This window comes from Phacochoerus africanus, chromosome X (genome assembly GCF_016906955.1).
Source record: "Phacochoerus africanus isolate WHEZ1 chromosome X, ROS_Pafr_v1, whole genome shotgun sequence".
Taxonomy (NCBI): Eukaryota; Metazoa; Chordata; class Mammalia; order Artiodactyla; family Suidae; genus Phacochoerus; species Phacochoerus africanus.
The window spans coordinates 126,944,879-126,967,502 of NC_062560.1; the positions used below are offsets into that span (position 1 = coordinate 126,944,879).

General features: G+C 47.1%; 1 protein-coding gene and 1 pseudogene across 2 annotated transcripts; both read left to right on the forward strand.

Moving 5' to 3' along the window:
- The first annotated feature begins 3,162 nt into the window (after positions 1 to 3,162).
- Positions 3,163 to 4,345, forward strand: LOC125118146 (ornithine aminotransferase, mitochondrial-like; annotated as a pseudogene).
- A 10,444-nt stretch (positions 4,346 to 14,789) lies between these two features.
- On the forward strand, positions 14,790 to 22,400 carry VMA21 (vacuolar ATPase assembly factor VMA21). 2 transcript variants are annotated; one of them, XM_047764468.1, is made up of 4 exons: positions 14,790 to 15,022; positions 15,204 to 15,430; positions 21,498 to 21,607; positions 22,154 to 22,400. In XM_047764468.1, the coding sequence occupies exons 2-4, from the start codon at positions 15,321 to 15,323 to the stop codon at positions 22,294 to 22,296; spliced, it is 363 nt and encodes a 120-aa protein (XP_047620424.1). In that variant the 5' UTR covers positions 14,790 to 15,022; positions 15,204 to 15,320; the 3' UTR covers positions 22,297 to 22,400. The 2 variants fall into 2 exon arrangements, with proteins under 2 accessions (XP_047620424.1, XP_047620425.1); XM_047764469.1 differs by lacking the exons at positions 14,790 to 15,022; positions 15,204 to 15,430 and adding an exon at positions 15,522 to 15,689.
- The last annotated feature ends 224 nt before the right edge of the window (positions 22,401 to 22,624 follow it).

The window sequence follows — 22,624 nt, forward strand, 5'->3', positions numbered from 1 at the left end:
TGGAATGGATAAGCAATGAGGTCCTGCTGCATAGCACTGAGAACTATATCTAGTCACTTATGATGGAACATGTTGGAGGATAATGTGAGAAAAAAGAATGTATATATGGGCATGTGTGACTGGGTCCCTTTGCTATACAGTAGAAAATTGACAGAACACTGTGAACCAACTATAATGGAAAAAATAAAAATCAGTTAAAAAATCAATGTAATCCATCCCATTAAGAGTCAAAGAAGTAAAACACATTCATTCATAATAAAACTCTCAGCAAACTAGGAATAAAAGGGAACTTTCCTTTTTTTTAAATGTCTTTTTAGGGCCACACCCGCAGCATATGGAGGTTCCCAGGCTAGGGATAGAATGGAGCTGTTGCCACGGGCCTAGGCCACAGCCACAGCAACGTGGGATCCAAGTTGTATCTGCAACCTACGCCACAGCTCACGGCAATGCTGGATCCTTAACCCGCCGAGCAAGGCCAGGGATCGAACCCATGTCCTCATGAATACTAGTCGAGTTTCGTAAACCGCTGAGCCATGACGGGAACTCCAGAACTTCCTCTTCTGGAAAAGGGCATGTACAAAACAAGCAAGCAAACACCCACAATAAAATGCTCCTAACATCATAATTAATTATAAAAGACTGAATCCTTTCCCCCTAAGACTGGGAGCCCAGCACTAAGGATGTTCACCCTCGTCACTCCCTCATCACTGTTCAACACCATGCAAGAGGTCTTAGCCCAATAAGGCAAAGGAAACTTATAGACGCCTTCAGATTGGAATGGTAAATAGAAAGATGTCTATATTCACAGGCAACATGACAGCTGGCGTAGAAAATCCCAAGGACTCTATAAAAAGCTTCTAGAACGGGATACAAGGCCAATATACAAAAAGTGAATTATATTTCTATAAAATAGAAAAAATAAACAATAACAAAAGTAGCAATTAAAAAAGAACAAGATTTTAGTACGCACACTGTCAAATTTCAAGACTTCCTAGAAACAGTGGTAATCAAGACAGTGTAAGTCTTGGGGCCAGACTGACACAAATCAATTGAATGTAATGGAGGTCAGAAATAAACAGATACAGTCAACTGGCTCTTGGCAAGGTACAAAGGCAATTCAATGGCGAAAGGCCAGTCTTTTTAACAAATGGTGCTGGAACAATTGGCCATACACATGCAGAGTAATAAACTCGGACCCATAATCTGGCAGCCCTTACGAAAACACTCAAAATTGTCGTAGGTTTAAATGTAAAACCTAAAACTATAAGATATCTGGAAGTACATGCAGGAGGAGATCTTTGCAGCCTTGACTTGTGCAAAGGTCATTTAGATGGAACACTCAAATGACAAGCCACAATAGAAAAAAATGGATATAATTTATAAATTGGACTTCATCAAAATACAATTTGAAAAATTGTGTTCTTCAAGAGAGAATGCTGAGAAAACAAAAAGACAAGCTACAGATGGAGAAAATATCCGCAAAGCACGTATCTGATACAGGACAAATGAATCCAAATCCGTGAACTCTCTAAGCTCACGTGGTGGGCTGAATAAGGGCCCCCGAGATTATCTGGGGCCTAACTATTGGAATCTATGCATGTTACCTTTATGTGGTAACATTTTACGGATGCGATTAAATCAAGGATCTTGCAATGAAGTGATGATCCAGGATTATCTGGATGGTTCTAAATGTAATCACAAGTGTCCTAAGAAGAGGGAGGCAGACGGAAGTTTGACTGAAGAACAGGAGAACACGTGGTGTCCATGGAGCCAGAGGATGGAGAATTGCAGCCACAAGCCATGGAATACCCTCAGCTCCATATGCTGGGAGAGGCAAGGAATAGATTCTCCACTGGAGCCTCAGGAAGGAACCAACCCTGCTGATACTTTCACTGACACCTTGACTGATACCCCAGGAGGCACAGCGCAGACTTCTGGTTTCCAGAACTGTATGAAAATTTACTTCTACTGTTTGGAGCCATTAAGTGTGTAGCAATTTGTTACGGTAGCCCTAGGAAATTAATTCAGCTCAGCAGTAAGTAAACAGCCCAATTAGAATATGGGCAAAGACTTGAACTGACACTTCATCCAAGAATGGCAAATAAGAACATGCAAACCTGCTTGACATTGTTAATCACTAGGAAAAAAGCAAATTAAAACAACAATGAGGTATCATTACACGGCTAAAAGAATGAATAAAATTTTCTAAATAAATTAATATGTGGAGAAACAAGGCTCAGAGTTTGCTGGTGGGAATACAAAATGTTACAGACTTTTTGACAACAGTTTCTTGTAAAGTTAAATATACCTTTACCATAAACCCCCTCCTAAGTATATAACCAAGAGAAATAAAGACTGCCCATTACAGAGGTCTGCACATGAATATTCATAATAGCTTTATTTTTGATAATGAAAAAAAGCCGGAAGCAATCCAAGTGTCCCTCAACCCTTGAGTGGATAAGCAAATTGAGGAGGTACAATGGAATACTATTCAGCAATAAAAATAATACATTATTGCTATACAACAATGAGGATGAAACTCGAAGAACATCGTTCTAAGAAAACTAAGCTAGACACGAAAGTCTACAGATGCTGTGATTCCATTTGTACGATATCTGGAACATTAAGACTCCTGGGATGGAAACCAGCTCATCGGTTACCAGGCATCTGATCTAGAGGCGGGAGCAGGAAATTTGATTTCAAAGGGGCGAGAGAAGGCTATTCAGGATAATGGAAAAAAATCACTCTTTTGATTATTGTGATAACTACCCGATTGTGTACATTTGTAAAAATTCATAGAAATGTACATTTAAAAAGGATGAATTTTACAGTAAGTTTTATTTCAATAAACCAAAACACATTTAAACTTGGGACGAGCTCTAAGTGGAAAAAAAGGACAATGTAGATCAACGTTACGGATATTGGAAATTGTCCTTGAATATGTTTAAGTGGAAGAAAAAGTTTGAAAAATAGCAATTAAGAAAAAAATGAGTCTCTGCTGCTCAGTTGACTTGGTGTGTTCTGGCTTGTCCTCTGAGGTGCCACCAGGAGTTACTGAATGCTCTGAAGACATCCCTGGATCTCCAGTGAAAAATCTGTAATTAATCTGTACTATGGGAAAAAAAGATAGTTGGTTGGTGGTATTCCTACTTGAAGGATATCATGTTTTCCAAACTAGCCATTGCTGTCCTTCGTCGTGGCATTCATTCTACAGTGGCTTCTGCGGCATCTGTCGCACCTATAAAACAGTCCAAGGTCTTCCATCCTCTGACCTCGTTTTTGAACAGGAAGCTAAATATAGTGCCCACAACTGCCATCCTTTACCTGTAGCCCTGGAGAGAGGGAAAGGTATTTATGTATGGGATGTAGAAGGCAGGAAATATTTTGCCTTCCCGAGTGCTTACAGTGCTATGAACCAAGGGCGTTGTCACCCAGAGATTAGGAATGCTCTGAAGAGTCGGTGGACAAATCGACCCGAATATCTAGGGCTTTCCACCATAACGTGCTTGAGAATGTGAAGAGTATGTGACTAAACTTTTCAACTACCACGAGGTCCTTCCTATGAATACAGAGGTGGAGCTGGAGAGACTGCCTGCAAAATTGCTCGGAAATGGGGATATACCATGAAGGGTATTCCAAAATGCAAAGCAAAGATCATTTTTGAAGCTGGAAACGTTTGCGGACAAACATTCTTCCACTATCTGCAGTTCCATAGACCCCACCACTCATGATGGTTTTGGACCATTTATGCCAGGTTTTGAAATCATTCCATATAACGATCTGCCTGCTCTAGAGCATGTGCTGCAGGAGCCAAACGTTGCTGCGTTCATGGTAGAGGCAATTCAGGGTGAGGTGGGCATCGTTGTTCCAGATCCAGGCTACCTCGTGGGCTTGCATGAGCTCTGCACCCAGCACCAGGTTCTGTTTATTGCTGATCAAATACAGACAGGATTGGCCAGAACTTGTCAATGTCTGGCTGTCGATCATGAAAATGTCAGGGCTGATATAGTCCTTCTAGGAAAGGCACTTTCTGGTAGTTTATACCCTATCATCTCCGTGGTGTTGTGTGATGATGATATAATGCTGACCACTAAGCCGGGGGAACATGGTCAATGTACGGTGGCAATCCACTGGGCTGCTGAGCGGCCGTTGCAGCCCTTGAGGTTTTGGGTTCGCGCCTCCGCTTGTGATCAAGGAGGATGAGATTCTGGGGTCGGTGGAGGTCATTACCAAGACCATCTTGTCTTTCCGAGGGCGATGCCCGTTGGCAGCGGCCCCCCGGGAGCCAGCTGGAGACAGGCAGGTCATTGACGTCTTGGAAAAACCTCTGCGTTTCTGTGCTTAATGCAGAGGCATCGTCCACTCCCCTGTGTCGAGGGCTTTTTAAAACACACATATATTTTTCAGTTCATACATAACAGAATGACATTTATAAATGTGCACTTTTGAAATAATAAAACAAGAAACAAACAAACAAACAAAACGTGCACTTTGCCATGTAACATAACCAAGAGGATGTCCTGGCATCTATATGTAAATGTTTTGTGTGCACGTGTGCGTGCTGAGGTGAGAAGCAGCCCTATACATAGACAGACTTTTAATCAAGCCCTTCCGTGTAATTCATATATGTTTTTATAATTTCCTGGCTGGTATAAGAGTTGGTAGTTGAAGCAGTTATATGAGGGCATTGCATAGGAGACTTGATTAACATTATAAAGTTGAATCGCAATCACTGATTTCCAGGAAGGGTTAATGGTGAGGCTTCTATAAAATACTAGATTTAAGTAAAAGCTCCATGTTGGCCAACTCCGGGATGCATTCTCTGAATGTCCTTGTTTTGAATTCAGAATTAATGTCTAACATTCCTAGATGATGTGGTGTTTGATAGAATTTGTTGGAAGTGTTTATTTGCAGTGTTTCTTTCAATTTAAAATAAACCTCATATTGACAGTGTCAAAAAAAAAAAGAAAAACCGCTGTGTGTGGCTACACACACCCATACAGACATCCGTACATACCCACGTGCGTAGGTGTACAGACCTGGAAGAAAATACATAAAGATATTAACAGTGATAATCCATGGGTATCAAGAGCTCTCATTCATTCACTCCCTCCTTAATACATGACCTTGCGAAAGACACAAGGTCATGTATTAAGGACCTTGTCCCTCTTTTGACCTTCGTTTTACATGAGTGAAGTGACAGAACGGGGCTTTTGTATTTGCTATTCCCTTGCGGTTCCCTTTGCTTGGGACATGGCTTAGCTAATAGCTTCATTCACATGTGGCTTAAGCAGCACCCCCTCCGAGAAGCCTTCCAGGTCCTTTTTGACTGAAAAGGCCCCCATCACTGTCAGTTCCCTTACTCTGTTTTATTTCTTCTTCGTGGCAGTTATCTGTGTCCAACATTCGTATTAAGCTTATTGTCTGTCTGTCCCACGAGAATTTGAGCTCTATGAGGAAAGAACGTTTGTTTTCTTCACTGCTGTTTCCCAAGCACTGAGAACAATGCAGGCACTCGGTAGGTACTCAGTAAATATTTACTGAGTAGTTGACTGAATACATCTTCCAGAATCATACTTCTCAAATCTGTCACCTCCTCAAAAATGCCTGTGATCTTAAGGAACTTACAATCCCATCCCAGGGACACAAGCCGAAAGTGAATCAGCTTAAAAAAAAAAAAATTTAAAAATAAAATAAAGGGAGTTCCCGTCGTGGCGCAGTGGTTCACGAATCCGACTAGGAACCATGAGGTTGTGGGTTCAGTCCCTGCCCTTGCTCAGTGGGTTAACGATCCGGCATTGCCGTGAGCTGGGGTGTAGGTTGCAGACGCGGCTCGGATCCCGAGTTGCTGTGGCTCTGGCGTAGGCCGGTGGCTACAGCTCTGATTCAACCCCTAGCCTGGGGTGCAGCCCAAAGAAAGAGCAAAAAAACAAAAAAATAAAAGTAAAAATAAAATAAAGGAGTTCCCCGGTGGCTCAGCAGGTTAAGGATGGGGCGTTGTCGCTGCTGTGGCTCAGGTTTGCTCCCTGGCCCAGGAACTTCAGCATGCTGCAGACACAACCAAAAAATAAAATAAAAATAAAATAAAGCATTTCTCCAAAACAAAACAGCGAAACAGCTACCACTTAAGTCACTACAAGCAGCACTGGACATAGAAGGAGGAGGAGATACTGACTCAGGAAGCAAAGAGGGGGCTTGGGATTGGCAAAGTGACTTCTGAGGAGAGCCTTTGGGTGACCGGGGTTGTGGGGGCCCGATCCGAAGGACTCTCATAAGAAATCCTCCCCTCAGATATGCCTTGATCTTATATTATAGCTCTTTCAGGAGTCATCCCCTCAAGAAACCTGGAAAACACTCTCTCTGATTCCCCTACAGCAAAACCTCGTGTATCATCAAACAGCCTTCATGTATCATTAAAAATTCAGGACATGCCCAGTCTGTTCCAGCCGCCTTCCCAAGGGAGAGGCAGCTCAGCTCAAGCAAAAGGGATGCGCTCCCATGGAGTGCAAGGCAGCAGCCACGCTGCGGACTGCAGGCCCTTGTGGGCTAAGACCACTGAAGGGTTGCGGCTCCCCCAGCTGCCTCTGTGCCCGCTGCAGGGGTCGTGTTTGCTCTGCAGAGGCCCAGCAGCTGCCAGACTTGGCCACAAGTGTTTACCCTGCTGTGCTGGCCACGGCCCAGGTTCCTTGCCTGCCTTTGCTCCTTCTCTAATTCCACAGCCACCAGCCACTCCAGGCACCTGGTCTCTGAGAGGTCTCTCTCGAAGGATCCCCTCCCCCAAAGGTGCTCCTGAGCGCAAGCAACCCTGGGTGCCTTAGGGACATTGGGAATGACTGTGACCAGCCTGGGCTGGTTATTATTTATCAGTCTTTATTGTGCATTAGCTATCGCTTCCTCATACGATTCCCTTTGTTGTTGCTGGTAATTGTTCATCTCCCCCTACCAGGATTTAAGCTCAATACGGGCAAAGGTTTTCACCGGTTTTGTTCACCGATGTATGTATTCACAGTGCCTTAAACAACGGCCACTGCTTAAGTAGAGCCTACCGCGTGCCAAGCCAGGTTTTAAGCACTTGGTGGCAATGATATCATTGATAATCCTTCCAAGAACCTATGAGGAAGGTCCTATTTTGATCCTCATTTTACAGGTTAGAACCCTGAGGAACAGAGACGTTACATAGCTAGTCAGTGACAGAAAACGGGTATGTGAACCCGGGCTTATCCATAACCACTAGGCTACACCGGCAAAGGACGAAACTAAACAGCGCCGTGTACGCAGTTGGCACTCCATAGTGAATGAATGATTGAACCAACGGACAGAACTGCGACGCGATCCCCCTTGGGTGGAAAACCTGGTCTGCTCTCCTGCCACCTCGGCTGTCAGGACAATGACAGCCCCTCTGTCTCCCCACGGGGCCCCCTCCGCCCCACCCTCCCGCCCCTCCTTTCCTCCGGGCGATGCTGGAGGGCTCCTTTAGGAAGCGGGTGCAGCAGGCAGCAAGCCCCCTCTTCAGTCATTCTTTCCTCTGGGCGTTTAACGGGGCCACCAATGCTCCCCGAGCACCTACAGTGCCAAGGACTAGAGACGCCACAAGGACTCAAGGAACTAATCTCTGCGCTCACAGATCAACAGTGGGAGCGAGGTCTGGGCGAAGGCGAGACGCGATGGGCCAAGCCACCCGGATCCAGGACAGACGGATGCAAAGCAGACTGGGATGAGGGCTATTAAAGATGGGCGGGACTTCAAGATATTGGGGAGAAGCGCTTTCTGAGCCCCAAAGGTGGCTGGAATTGGACATTGGGGACAGAGGGTCTTACCTGGCACCTGAGGACAAGGGAGGGTTAGGCAGTGGGGGCCGTGCTTTCAGCCAGGGAAGGGGTGCCCGGGCTCTGCCTGCGTCGTGGAGCAGAGGGACCTGGTGGGTGTTCGCCCCCGCTTTACAGGGATGATAGCTTTCCTCCCTCCCTCCCTCCCTTCCTTCCTTCTTTCTTTCTTTTCCTCCCTCTCTCCCTTCCTTCCTTCCTTTCTTGCTGCACCCTCAGCCTGTGGAAGTTCCAGGATTGAACCCGAGCCACAGCAGTAACAGCACCATCAGGGACCCCGCTGATGTCTTTTATTGAGCTTCTGAGTCCCACCCAAGGGAGGTACGGGCTGGTGTTCTCGGCCCTGTCACATTACAGGGACCCCCAGGGCCATCTCCTGACACGGGGCCTCCCTCGTCGTCCTCTCTCCCATCTGTCCTGACTGTGCCACTCGCTGTCTTACCTCCAGCCACCCTTGCGTCTAATTGGGGCCCCGCTGCCTCCCCTGGGGAGTGGCGGAGACGGAAAGCTCGCCCCACTGTGCCATCGCCTCGCTTGGCACGCTGTCAGGCAGGCAAGGGGCGAGGCTCCGGTGGGCTCCCGCTAAGTGCCAGGCCCCACCCCTCAGCCCCGCAGTCGGGGCCTTGGCTTTGCCATCTGGGAAATGAAAAGCTTGGATTCTGTGATCTTGAAAGGTCCTTCCAGCTGCAACATTCGAGGGGAGGATTTCAATGCCCTCCTTTTGAAGCTCCGAGTTCTGTAGGAAAATGATTACCATAAAAATGTTTCCAGGTTGGTGCACTGGCTTCTGTCAGGGCCTCACTGTTTGACAACCACTGTGCAGACTTAAGTGATATTTACACACAAAAATGTTTTACTGCGGGACGCCATCCTTACCCCAGTGTCAGGGGCCAAGGATAACACCCCGTTACAGGCCTTCCCTGTTAGATGAAGAAAGAAAGATTCATTCACTCATTCAGCTAAGCCCAACTGTGTACACAAATCTGTAGTAGGTGCTATAAAAATATGCCTGATCTCACCAAGGGCTCGGAGAACACAAAATGATCTGATTTGGGGAGGAAGGGACTAGTCACCTAAGAGCAATCCCCCCTCCGCTTCCACTTCCAAGGGGCTGGATGCTTCCATACAGCGGCTCTAATAGCCCAAGAGGTAGAAAGTGAATGAGAGGAAGCAAACTCCAGGTGGCTTCTGCTCCTGGGTCCTGGTCCCCTCCCGGTGAAGCCCTTCAAACACCTGAACTTCCTCCCGCTACCCAGCCGGTTCCTCCAGCCATTCGTCAGGTGACACCTGGGTGCCAGGCTCACCACCCACCATAGTGACCCTCTGCTCTCGTTCTTTGAAGCAGCTTGCTGTAGTTCCTCCCGGGAATCTTTCTCTTATGGCAGATCACCAGGCTGCCAGGGGGAACTTACGCTGTCAAAAAAACAAGCAGTTCTCAGAATTCCCTCTGTGGCAGCGCAATGGGATGGGCAGCGTCTCAGCAGCACCAGGACCCAGGTTTGATCCCCAGGCACGGCACAGTGGGTTAAAGGATCCGGATCCAGCATTGCAAATGAGGCTCACATCTGATCCCCGGCCCATGAACTCCATATGCCCTGGGGCAGCCAGGAAAGAAAAGAAAAAACAGGCGATTCTCCCACTGCCACCTTTCTTCCCATATATCCTGGAAAGCCAACTAGAGATGCCTTTAGTCCCGCCCATGTTCAGGCCCGACATTGGCTGATGGGGAAGTGAAGATGGAGGCAAGGGGGAAAAATGGCCGTCTTGGAAGGCACTGAGTTCCTTGTTTCCGGAAGGGGAAGTAGAGGCTGGAGGACCACTTGGCAGTTAGCAATTTTAGAACAGATTTCTTTAGTGATGGCGTGAGCCTCTATTGGTCACACATGCCCAGAGACAGAGTTTGCTCTAACCTGTCTCCTGAGGCTCCGGGCCTCTTTGAGAAGAGGGGTAAGAATGATGGCTGTCTGGGCCAGGCCTTTAGACACGTGGAAAGCCACATGCCCGTGCCATGTGTCCAGATAAAGCATGAGGCGCCGGTGTCAAGGTGGCGCTCCTGAGGGAACGTGGGTGGCAGGGGGCTGCCAGGCTTCCTGCTGGCTGCAGAACTTTCCAGCAGAATGTTCTTTTAACTATAATTGTCCTGCAGTCAGATCTCAGTCTGCTTTGGGATCAGAGGACTGAGCGTACAACTTCTCCAAATCAGGATTTCCAAAAGAGCAGCTATTTTTGTGGTGCAAATGTTGACCTTCTTGGTTGACAGGGCAACAGACAGGGGCCTGCTCGGATGGGCTTCTCAAAGAGACTGGCTCCTCTCTCACCCCCTCTGGCGTCCTTAGGCCTGAAGTACCAGCTTGTCCACCACAAGGCGATGCTGGGCGTAATTCTTTGCAAGAAAACCTAGCTCCCCTAGGGCTATACACAATGAGGTGCTCAGAGCCTGGAGGGTGGCAGGCAACATGGGGAGGCACGAAGCTTGGCCCTGACACATTTCGGGCACCCTAGATGAGCTCTGTACTCTAAGGACGCTTAGGGGAACTGCTCTGGGAACCGATCTCGTACATTCTTATTCTTCCGGCCTTAATGTTCTCCCGGCAGAGTTTAGGGAGGAGAAAAGCAGCGGGAGGTGGGGAGGGGGAGGGAAGCTAGAAAGGTGGGCCCAGCAGGATTCTCAGTGCAGCTGTGACTGAGGGCACGTGCTCAAGGCCCTGTGAAAAAGCTATCAGCCGTGCCCTCCTCTCCCCGACTCGTGTACAGTGTAGGGTGGACGTCTAGGAGCTCAAAAGCACAACTGCACGAATAGGAGACAGAAGGTGTCAACTGAAAAAAAAAAAGACAACCTAAAAGTTGCACATTTATATTTTATTCGGGGGGTGGGGGTGCTTCCTGAGGGCTATAGCCTGGGAAACAGCCTCTCTGCTCAGAGGAACTGTTCCTAAGAGGTAAGCGAGAAGCCAAGACATGAAGGAGTTTCTGTTGGAAAAAAAAAAAAAAAGCAGTTGGAATATCAAAAGATGCCAGCTAATCCCCCCAAAGCGTCATCTCTGGTGAATGAATTTCGTGCTTTTCTCTGTATGGAAAGATGCACGCGTCTGGCTCGTTGACCGTCTTCCTTTGATCTGCACGTGAACTATTCGGGGACAGTGTCCTGTTTTCCTCCATCCTGAATTCCCCACAAGTGCACCGACAACAGGTGGCTGCAGTGGCCACTGGCAAGACTGCAAACTATTGTGCAGGCTCGAAATGCCACAGGGGATACTGAAAGGTAGATGGCTCAAAGGAGAGGGGACAGAAATGGAGGCAGTGTCACTCCAAAGTGGCCCATGGGGTTTGTGTGGGTGATGAGGGCAGAAAGAGGGAGTTGGAGGGTATGAGGAGGGGGAGAATATAGGGGGAGGGGAGAGCACACGGGTGAGGCAGGCCCTGATCCGGGGCCTGAGGAGCTAGAAAGTATATATAAACCTTTTCGCTTTGCCAGAAGGTCTGTAGGTGACTGTACTTAGTGCTCTGCAGGCCTCAACTCCTAAGCTCCTGTGGGGCCAGATGGGTGAGACGGGTCCTCAGCATTCCTTGACTGCATTAGCAGGTCCCTTCACCAGCTGCAGATGCCAACTTAGCTGTCAGCAGCAGAGCTGGAAGGATTTGCCAGAGGTAAATTTATATGGGCAGGGGAATGAGACTTGGGGACAAGGGGTGCTGTGAGGCTTCACTCAATTCCAAAATTTTCCTTAGCCTCAGTTTTTCCACCTATGAAATGGGGATATAAATTGTAGGTATTGCGAATAATCGGCACTGTAAAATCAAACACTGGACTCACGCTTTAGGACAATGGTAGTGGCCAGAGGCAGAGGGAGATGAAATAATGGAAAGAGGCAGAATTCAAGGAAAAATTCTCATCTTCGAGCAAAAGTTGCCTTTCATGAATAAATGTTGGCTAAATTAGCTAATTCTCTGTTGCAAAAGACTTCAAAAGATAAACAGAACAAAACAAAAAAATCCCCCTGGCATCCCATTGCCCAGGGGGTCCTGACACAGAAGGTTTTTACTAAAACCTCCTCCAGCCAAAACCGGTTAGTAATTTTGTTTTTTTCCCTAGAAAAGGAACTAACTTTTTTACCAGGGGGCATATTTTACCAATGTGTATTTTTAGAAAAGAAAACACATCGAGCCCCACATTATAAAGAAGCCAGAGTTACTGTCCCCCCCCCCCTTTTTTTTTTTTTGTTAAAGCATGAGTTTTGTTGGCTGTGTCATGGAGCTTATGTCTACTGTCTTCATGGTTTAGTTTTTAAAATGCCACACTGCGCAAAGGTCACTTCAGAAAGTACTGGTTGGTGTTTCAAAGACGGAGCTTCCTCCCCGACACCCTCAGCTGGCCGTTCAAGGGGGGACTAGGGCAGGAGGTGTTACGGCTCCATGAGTCAGTAAAGCAAAACTGGGGGCTTGTTGTCAACTTGAATTTTGGGCGCACACTTTCCATGTCACTGGGTTTGTACTAGAGAGTCTAAAACAGTACAGTGGAAAAAACATTAGACCAATGCATTAGAAACTATGGTTTCTCTAATTCCCATTACTGATCGGTGAATTTGGAGCAAGTCCTTTCCTATCTTCAGCTCTCATTTTTCAACTAAAATGGAAAGGCCTGACTGGGGCTCTTCGTTTTGTGATTCGCAGGGGACGTGCTGGAGGCCCACTTGCGGATGCCTCCGTAATGGCCACGACCCTCGACGTGCTGTTTCATTCCCATGGCAACAGCTCTGAGCTCCCCTGGCCTCTAGCTCTTTAGCAGCTGCTGCAGGGAGGAGGTTTGGTGGGGGGCCATAGTGCTCGACTCTTTCTCTTACCGTTTCTGAGCTGATGCTAAAAGTCCCTCTCCATTTACGGTGAGGTGAGCTCACAGTCAATGTTGGTAGAGTGTGAAAATGAGATGAGCCAGGCTTTTGGTCCCATCTCACATCTCAGTTATGAATCGTTCTTGATGAAGTTATCACACAACTGCCCCGGAGGCTGCTAATGTGCCAGCCTGGGAGGCCGGAATTGAGCTATGCCCCACTAGATAAATGTGTGACCTCTAAGTCCCTTCGGTCACCAGGCCAGTTTCCTCATCCGTACCAGGAGGAGTTTAGAATACCGTTATGAGCTGGATGGTGTGCCCCCCTCAGCCCGAGTTCATATGTTGAACTCCTAACCCCCAGGGCCTCAGAATGTGACCTTACTTGGAAATAGGGTCACTATATCTGTAATTGGTTAAGATAAGGTCCTATAGGAGGAGGATGGGGGTGTGTCCCTAGCCCAACAGGACTGGTGTCCTTCTAAAAAGGACAAATTGGGGAGTTCCCGTCGTGGCTCAGTGGTTAACGAATGCGACTAGGAACCATGAGGTTGCAGGTTCGATCCCCGGTCTTGCTCAGTGGGTTAAGGATCCGGCGTTGCCGTGAGCCCGTGGTGTAGGTTGCAGACGCCACTCGGATCCCGTGTTGCTGTGGTTCTGGCGTGGGCCGGCTCTACAGCTCCGATTCGACCCCTAGCCTGGGAGCGGCCCTAGAAAAGGCAAAAAGACAAAAAAAAAAGGAGAAATTTGGACACAGATACAGACATAGGGAGAATGCCACGTGAAGAGAAATGCAGACATCACAGGGATGCTTCCAGAAATCAAGGCTAAAGATTGCCAGCAAATCACCAGATGCTGGGTGAGAGGCATGGAATGGATTCATCCTCATCACTCTCAGAAAGAACCACCCTCGCTGACACCTCGACCTCAGGTTTCTATCCCCCAGAATTATGTGGCAAAAATGTCTGTTGTTCAAGTCACTCAGTTTGTGGAATGTTGTCACGGCAGCCTGTGCAAGCCAATACACCTATTATTGGTGGTTCTCAATCTTTTCACTATCCAGAATGCTTTTTCTTTTTGTCCTTTTGTGGAACTCAATTCATTTATTTAACATGTATTTATTGAGCACCTGCTGTATGACAGGCTCTTACTCTAGGCATTGGAGATACACAAAGTCAAAAAGCCAAGATCCCTCCCTCTTGTGTTCATTCTGTTTTAAAATATTTAGTTGGTCAAGTGTAGCATAGTTTATTTTAGTTTAGTCATAATTTGTGTATTTTCTCATGAGATAACAAGGATTACTTCATCAATGTGATATAATTAGTGCCCCCAATCAAAGGAAGGTGATTTTTTAAGTAGCTATTGGTCCCTTACAGCAAATAAATACATTCAACTTAATTAGGTTTTTTAAAATATTAAAAATTGTCACACCGCCCTTTACTACATTCATGGATCCCTAGAAGTTCAAAGAACTCATCACAGGGTGGTTGGCTAGAGCAGGGGTCCTCACACTTTCCTTGGAAAGGGCCAGATAATAAATATTTTAGGCTTTGTGGACCAACTGTCTGTCACAACCACACAATGCTGCCATTGTAGCATGAAAAGCAGCCTGTAGGTAATACAGACGAATGAGCATGGCCGAGTTCCAATAAAATTTTATTTATGGACACTGAAATCTGAATTTCATGTCATTTTCATGTGTGGCGAAATTCTTCTTCTTTTGATTTTTTTCAGCCATTAGAAAATGGAAAAAACCAGTGTTAACTCACTGGCTGTAGAAAAGCAGGTGGCAGGCAGGCTGTATGTATTTGGTCGGCTAGCCAGTTTGTCGACCCACAAGCCATACTCTCTCAAATTCCACTTTGGTTCTGCGATGAGGTGGTTCCTACACCCGCAAGGGTCTAGATGAGGCCCAGAGAGGGATTACTAAATTTGAACTCCAACCCGGGCTTCCCACTGTCCAGTCCACGGCCCCTAACATCGCTCTCTGCGGCTCGTTTAGTCCTGATTTCAGATGTGGTCTTTGTATCCATGCGGTGCAGAAAATAGATGTGTGGTCAGCAGGCCCTTCCAGGCGTTGACCATGTAAGGGCTGTCCTCTTATTAGCAGCCAGTGGCAACCTAATTTTGTCAAGCCTGACCCTAGGCTTACGCACCCTTTTCCTTTATCCTTCTCTCGGGTTGCGCAGTCCAAGAGGCCCATCTGTCTCTTACTATTTGAGTCCCTGCTGTCTCATTGGAAGCTTTCTGAGCAGCTGCAAAATATGTTTTTAACTTTAAGTGGAAGTTGGGATCATCAGCGTCTGGCCTGGAACAGCCACTCTCAGCAAGGGCTCTTTCGGCTCTGACAGTCCCTAGCTTTACAGATCGGGTGAGTGTTAAACTAACTCCTCCCAGCTTTTCCAGGCTGGACTTTCACTGCGGGCAATAATTAATGAGGCGTTTGCTCAAGGGCTGGGGAATAACGTGCACTGCTTTTTTGTGTTGTTGTCGTCGGAAACTGCTTGGTTGCCTAGCACCCCAGTCGTCTGCCTGGTCGTCCTTCCTCGCAGATCATCTATTCCAGTCGCCTCGCAACAGCAGCTCGGCGACAGGGGCTGGAACCGGAACGAGAACTGCTCGCGCGCGCTCAGAGGGCGCCGGCGGCAGCACCGCCCTCCGGGAGGACTATGCTGCGAGGCAAGTCCCGGCTCAACGTGGAGTGGCTGGGCTACTCGCCCGGCCTGCTCCTGGAGCGCAGGCCTCTCCTGGCGGGGCGCACGCCCCGCAGCTCCGGCCGGTAAGTCACGTGAACGCTCGCGCCCGCGACTGCGCCTGCGCCGGCCGCAGCCTGGCGTCACCTCGGCGCGCCGCGCCTGCGCGCTGCGGCCCACCGCCCGGCGCTCGCCGGTACTTCCGGCACGGCCCGCCTCGACCGGTCGCCTGCCGAGCCGAGCCGCCTAGCTCAGCCCGCCTCTGAGCACCTGCCGCGGGCGTGGCGACGCCATGGAGCGCCTTGATAAAGCGGCGCTGAACGCGCTGCAGCCGTCCGACTTCAGGTAGTCCCTAGCGGGGCCGGGGTCGGGCGGGGGCCTGGAGCGGGGCTGGGGGGATGGCCCGAGCCGAACAGGCCGGCCTGCGGTGGGTGGGCGTGAGGTCTGGCCCCTCCGGGCCGCGCTGCGGGCTGGAGGAGAGAGAGGGAGCAGGTGGGGGCCTGCAGCGTCTGTGGCGCCCCCTACCCTGAGGTAGGGAGCGAGGACCTGGGGTCATGGGGGATATAGGTCGGCGGACTTTCAGCTCCTGTTTCTGTCCTATCACTTTTCTCTGTGTTCTGTATTGCGATATTGCTGTCTGCAGTCTTTCTCCCCACTGCAGGGTGAGCTCCCTGAGGACAGGAACCGGCCTTCTCCACCACCGTATCCCCGACAGGGCCTGCATGGTTGGGGCTTAATCGGTGTTTGCTGTATGAATGAATGAAGTAATGGCTGTCCCTGGTTTGAGTCTGCTTTACTTGGGCAGTCAGCTGGATGGGAGCTGGTGGCTGAGCAGAGGGAATCTGAGGAGAGAGCAGATGGTTCTCGCGGACTAGCTTGGCCCTGACACCTCAGTAGGCCCGGGAGTGGGGAGGGATTCAGTGATGACCTGAGTGCAGCGTAGGTGCTTTGTTACATACATTATCGGAATTAAGAAAGTGCTTAGGTTCCTGATTTTTAAAAACAGTGAAGTTGACGTGGGGTAAGTGACTTGCCCAAGATCACATGGTTAGGTCACACGCTTAGTAAGTGTTCAAGCTGGCGGTTGTCCAAGCCCACTGACTCCAAGGCCCATGATCTTTGGCGCCCAGTGATGTTTTTCACTCTCACAATGGCAGTGCGGGTGGGTTTTGTTTTTCTTTGTTTTGTTTTCTATTATTTAGTGGTGAGGCTACCAACAGCTTATTTTCATTAAGTTGACCTAGAATGCTGTAGAGCCTTCCTGGACTGATTCTAGTATTTCCTGATGGAATTTGCAGTAAAATCTACTTGCGGTGGAAGGTTTGCTTGCCATGAAAGGGAATGTTGTAAGCTCTTTCTGCTTCGTGTTTGCTATAGAAGTTGATAGGAAGGGGGTGAACTCTAGATAGTTTTAAGAGTAGGGGTACAATCAGGTTCATCTAATTCTGAATGTTGCCGTTTTTCATTTCTAACAAGTCCCAGTAACACCTAAGCAGAGACACATAGGAGAAATCAATTGAATGGCATCAGTTGCTTGGTTTTAGAGTCAATCACCGGTGATAACCAAGCTGGCTTATGCCAGCAGAACTGCCAGCTTCAGTGGGCTGTGGCTGCAAGCCAAGGAGAAAATGTCCTATAAACACTAGCAGAAATTTGAAAACTAGTTTTCAACAGTTTGTATGCTTAACTTTGTACTGTGTTTGCGAGAATGAAAGTCAAATTTGGGGACCTTAAGGTGAAGAGAGAAGTGAGAAGTTGGAGATAAGCTACAAATTGTTAAGATATGCTATATGTAGAGGGGGGGGCTAGAAATTAACATGAAGAAAAGATTATGTTTGCGTGATGGGGTCATAAGTGATTTTGTTTGTTTTAAAACATTTTTATGGTATTACAGCATCTTTTCAATGATAAACTTTTCTCAAAGCCGGGGGGAATAACAAATATTAAAGAGATAATCTAAAGAACAAGAGAACCAGTTGACCTTCCCTTTCTCTAGATTCTTAAGCTTTGTTTCTTTATCAGGTTAGATGATCTGAACACATACTTTAACTCGCCAGAAAAATACCTTGAGGAGTTCCCGTCGTGGCTCGGTGGTCATGAACCCAACTAGTATCCATGAGGACGTGGGTTCGATCCCTGGCCTTGCTCAGTGGGTTAAAGGATCCAGTGTTGCCATGAGCTGTGGCCTAGGGCACAGATGCGGCTCAGGTGGATCTGACATTGCTGCGGCTGTTATAGGCCAGGAGCCAGAGCTCCAATTCGACCCCTGGCCTGGGAACTTCCATATGCTGCGGGGTGCAGCCCTAAAAAGCAAAAAACGACAGCAACCAAAAAAAACACCTTGAAGGTCAAGTGTTTCTGTTGGGGGTCTACAAAAGAAATGGCCAAATACTGACTTTTTGTATGTATGTATGTATTTTTATTTTTTAATAATGATTTTTGTTTTTTCCACATGTATGTTTTTTTAAGTTTGTTATACAATTTTTAAAGGTTATACTCCATTTACAGTTACTGCAAAGCATTGGCTGTATTCTCCATGTTGTACAGTACATCCTTGCAGGCTGTCTTACACGCAGTAGTTGGCACCTCCCACTCTCCCACCCCATGTTGCCCCTCCCCCCACAACCCCTAGTTTGTTCTCTATATCTTCGAGTCTGCTGCTTTTTTGTTATATTCACTAATTCGTTGTATTCTTTTTTTTTTGTCTTGTTGTTGTTTGTTGTTGTTGCTATTTCTTGGGCCGCTCCCGCGGCATATGGAGGTTCCCAGGCTAGGGGTTGAATCAGAGCTGCAGCTGCCGGCCCACACCACAGCCACAGCAATGCCAGATCTGAGCCAAATCTGCGGTCTACACCACAGCTCTCGGCAACGCTGGATTCTTAACCCACTGAGCAAGGCCAGGGATCAAACCTGCAACCTCATGGTTCCTAGTCAGATGTGTTTTCACTGTGCCACAAAGGGAACTCCCCTTTTTGTCTTTTTTTTTTTGTCTTTTTGTCTTTGTTGTTGATGTTGTTGTTGCTGCTATTTCTTGGGCCGCTCCCACGGCATATGGAGGTTCCCAGGCTAGGGGTTGAATCGAGCTGTAGCCACCGGCCTACGCCAGAGCCACAGCAACGCGGGATCCGAGCCGCGTCTGCAACCTACACCACAGCTCACGGCAACGCCGGATCGTTAACCCACTGAGCAAGGGCAGGGACCGAACCCGCAACCTCATGGTTCCTAGTCGGATTTGTTAACCATTGCGCCATGACGGGAACTCCTGTTGTATTCTTTAGATTCCGCATGTGAGTGATACCATGCAGTATTTGTCTTTCTCGGTCTGACTTACCTCCCTTAGCATAATACCCTCCAAATCCATCCATGTTGCTGCAGATGACATTATTTCCTTCCTTTTTAATGGCTGGGTAGTATTCCGTTGTGTATTTGTGTGTGTGTGCGTGCATGTGTGTGTGTGCCACATCTTTATCCATTCATCTGTTGATGGACACTTAGGTTGCTTCCATGTCTTGGCTATTATAAATGATGCTGCTGTGAACATTGGGGTGCATGTATCTTTTGGAAGTAGTGGGTTTTGGAGGGGATATGATTCTGTATTTTTTATAGAACTACTACAGACACTCATATTCTTCATGAAGATTACACAGGAAATTCTTCTAAAAGTTTTCTCCTAGGAAACGGTGTAAGAGAGCTTATGTATATTGGATGAGAATTGTATAGGTCAGTGATCACCGAAGTGGGATGTATTACAAGAGGATTCACTGAAGTGTGGAAAGAAAATAATAGAACGTCTCCATACATTTATTTTTGACCTTATCCTTTTAAATATCTATTTTTACATGTGTTTTGTATTTTAAAGAATGCATCAGTAATATGTGTATAGATAACTTATTTTTAAAGTCATTATACCTATATGGGGGTGTGTGCTCAAAACTTTCCTTCAGTGATGAACTGTACAGTCAAAAAATGTATATAGACCATTGGGGTAAACTTGAGATATTCCCTCCCTTTCTGGATTGCCAGAAACCTCCCCTCGAATTGTATACACAATTATAAGAACCCCTTTGCCTGGGTTTCCTAGGGATACAGACAAATGTGCAGGTGTCTAGGACACAGGTGTCATGTTAAGTGCTGTATAACAGATAGGAACTAAGCAGTGACTCGTTCCACCTGGTGTCGTCAGGCAAGGTGTCTAGAAGAGAGGCCATTTGGGGCGGGACTTCGAAGACTGGGCTTTCTCCTTCCCTGAGATACAAATAAAAACTGGAGTCTCTCGCTGAGGGTTACCAGAAAGAATTGAGTTCAAGTGTTGACCCTGAGCCTAAAGTTAGACAGGTGTTAAGTTTGTAGGGGAACACAAAGTTGCCCCCTGCCAAAATGTCTCTTTGGTATGCAGATTGTTTCATACTGAAAACAATCAAAGCCTGAAAGACTTGGGAAGAAACTTTGACCTTCCTTCTAATTGCCTAAAAAACTTTAGGCTGAAGGCCTGTTCCTGGAAGAGAGCTGTCATCGGAGATCCCTGCGGAGTGTGAGCCAGGTGTGGGGGGAACGGAGCCCAGAAATCAGAGTCCACTCTGTGTGGCATAGAGTCAGCTCGGCCTTGCCCACATCGGTTCACCAATCACTTGCTTCTCCATCTCTGCCCCCAGCACCCTCTTTCGTTAGCTGAAGACAGTGTTAAGGCGAGGGTTTCATCATTTGGGCCAGTTAGTCGGTTTTCCTGGGTCTCTTCCATGTATGCATGGTATTAAACGTCGTTTGATTTTCTCCTGTTAGTCTGTCTCATGTCAGTTTAACTTGTAGACCGGCCAGAAGGGTAGAGGGAAATGCCTTCCTCCCTGACACGGTAGTGCGAGGATGGTTAGATTTCAGGGGAAAAAGGACCTTGAACTAAAGTGTGAAAGCCGTAGGGTTACTGCTTTTAAACGTCATGTCATGTCTGAGGTGCGCATGTATCCCGGGTTGCTGGCAGCTTGCTACAGATTCACGGGCAGTGGCGCTGCCCTTTTGTACAGGGCAAATGCTGACATGTTTCGACTTGTTAATAAGTCAGTAAAACATGAAGGAATATTTGAAAGTGGGAAATTATTATCGTGTGTTCATTTGGAGTCCTTTTTCGTGCACACACATTTTTAACAGAATTGGAATAGCATGCATCAGGGGTTGGCAGAGGTGTTCTGGAAAGAGCCAGATAGTAAATATTTTAGGTTTTGAGGGCCTTGTGGTCTGGCGCCACCACTCAGCTCTGCCTCTGTAGCTCCTGGAGTCTTTGGTGATGCCGAAACAGACGGGTGTGGCTTTATTTACAGAGGTAGGCAGGGGCCTGCTGACATGCATGAAACACTGTAGTCTGCCTTGGTCATTTGTCACATGGGTTATTTTCTGAGTAATCGTCAATATTTTTTTTAACGTCTCCATATTGATAGTGCATCATTTGTGAAATCATTTTTCTATTATTGGACATTTTAAGTAACAGCTTATCTGACCTGTTTTTCTTTAAGCACATAATATTAGAAGCTTGATTGCATTCTTTGGAATAGCTGTATTGCGTTCTGGAACAGAACTTTTTCCATCGAAATATTTCTGCCGATTGTGAAATACTTTGTGGATGAGTAGAATTCGCTGGATAGAAAGTATTTTGCTCTCAAACTTTCCATGCAGCGTGTTACACGAAGGCTCTCTGAGTTGTGTTCTAGTACTTAATGACCAAGTTTCCTTCGGCTGCACCCAGATTGTTCCAGGCTCCTTTTTCTTTGGGGATTCTCCTACCTTGTCTGTACCGCACTCAGCTAGCCACTGATAGGACATATGCTTTGCGAAGGCACGTGCGTGTCTTGTTTTCGGTGTATCTTCTGCCCCCGCCCCCTCCCTCCGTTGTGAATCCTGTCCACGGTGCACCTGACGCAGCCCTGGGGAGATGACACAGCACTTTTTTGCCCTTTACATTTCCCTTCCCATCGGATCTGCCTGGGATGTCTGGGATCTTCCAGTGCTGAGTCCCGGACACTCGGCTCCTTCTCTGGCCGCTGCTTTCAGGGCGGGGGCAGGGCTTCCAGGGTCTTTTCGGTGAGTATTTACAGCATTTATGGACACAAGAAGCGCTGGAAATGGCTGTGCAGGCTCTGATTTTCTGTGTCTGCTTTCTTCCAGAAATGAAGGTTCGTTAGCCTCCACTCTGAAGACGCTCCTGTTCTTCACAGCTTTAATGATCACTGTGCCTATTGGCTTGTATTTCACAACTAAGTCTTATGTTTTCGAAGGTAATCCTAGACCACGAAACAAGACATTTTCCCCCTAACTCTGAGGTTCCGGGCTTTTAGGACCTCTTTACATCTGTGAACTGACTAGTCTTCGTTTCGCTTCTTCCGTTTGGCTTTTCAAAACTCATGGTGCTCCTGGGCATCGTCCCTCGTGAACTGAACTCTCCTGGCTCAGTTATTTCGGCTTGCCGTCCTGCTCCTTTGTGGTTTTCTGTGGACGAGCTTGTACATCCTTTCTTTTAATGGCCCTTTGAGAGCAAGAGTTGGCTAACATGGAACGAGGAATTTGGGGGAGTGTATCCTTGGTGGCAGACATTGGAAGGAAGAGAAAATCCAGTCCCTTTTTTAGGTCCCAGTCCTTAGACGAAGTGATTAATTATGGGTTTTATTCAAAGTAATGTTCTTCCTGTTGTTCAAATCTTTGACCAGAGTATTCCTTTTCAGCTGTCTAGTTAAGGAAATAAGGCTAGTAAAAATTAGTACGTCTGTTTTTTTTGTATCTTGCTAACTTTTGGAATATAATGGAAACTTTTTTTCTCTTGATAGGCGCCCTGGGGATGTCCAATAGGGACAGCTATTTTTATGCTGCTATTGTTGCAGTGGTCGCCGTCCACGTGGTGCTGGCCCTCTTTGTTTACGTGGCCTGGAATGAAGGCTCACGGCAGTGGCGTGAAGGCAAACAGGATTAGAGTGAACACCGCCTTTTGATAACACTAAATTGCTTTTTTTAAATGGTGAATGCATCGGGGATATTGGTGATTTCAATAAAGTTGAAAGAACATGTTAAAATCAATCTTACGGAGTCACGTTTGACTAGTGTAAATTTTGATCCTTCTAAAACAGTGGTTTGTATCATCAATTTTAACTGTATGAAGCGCTCATTTGCAAATGAGAATTTGGAAAAGTTAAAGTGGTTACAAATAAGTATGTTAAATTTGTTATACCTTATTCTGGGAAGAACTTGATTCTTTCAACGACAAAAATTGCGTTGTTTTGCTTGGCTGCGAGTTTTACTCC

What these genes read in the sequence shown, in the direction of transcription:
- VMA21 (XM_047764468.1), top strand. Translation starts at nt 15,321, where the DNA reads ATGCTGCGAGGCAAGTCCCGGCTCAACGTGGAGTGGCTGGGCTACTCG. An exon ending in ACGCCCCGCAGCTCCGGCCG is followed by an intron (nt 15,431 to 21,497) that starts GTAAGTCACGTG and finishes GCTTTCTTCCAG; the next exon opens with AAATGAAGGTTCGTTAGCCT. An exon ending in TAAGTCTTATGTTTTCGAAG is followed by an intron (nt 21,608 to 22,153) that starts GTAATCCTAGAC and finishes TTCTCTTGATAG; the next exon opens with GCGCCCTGGGGATGTCCAAT.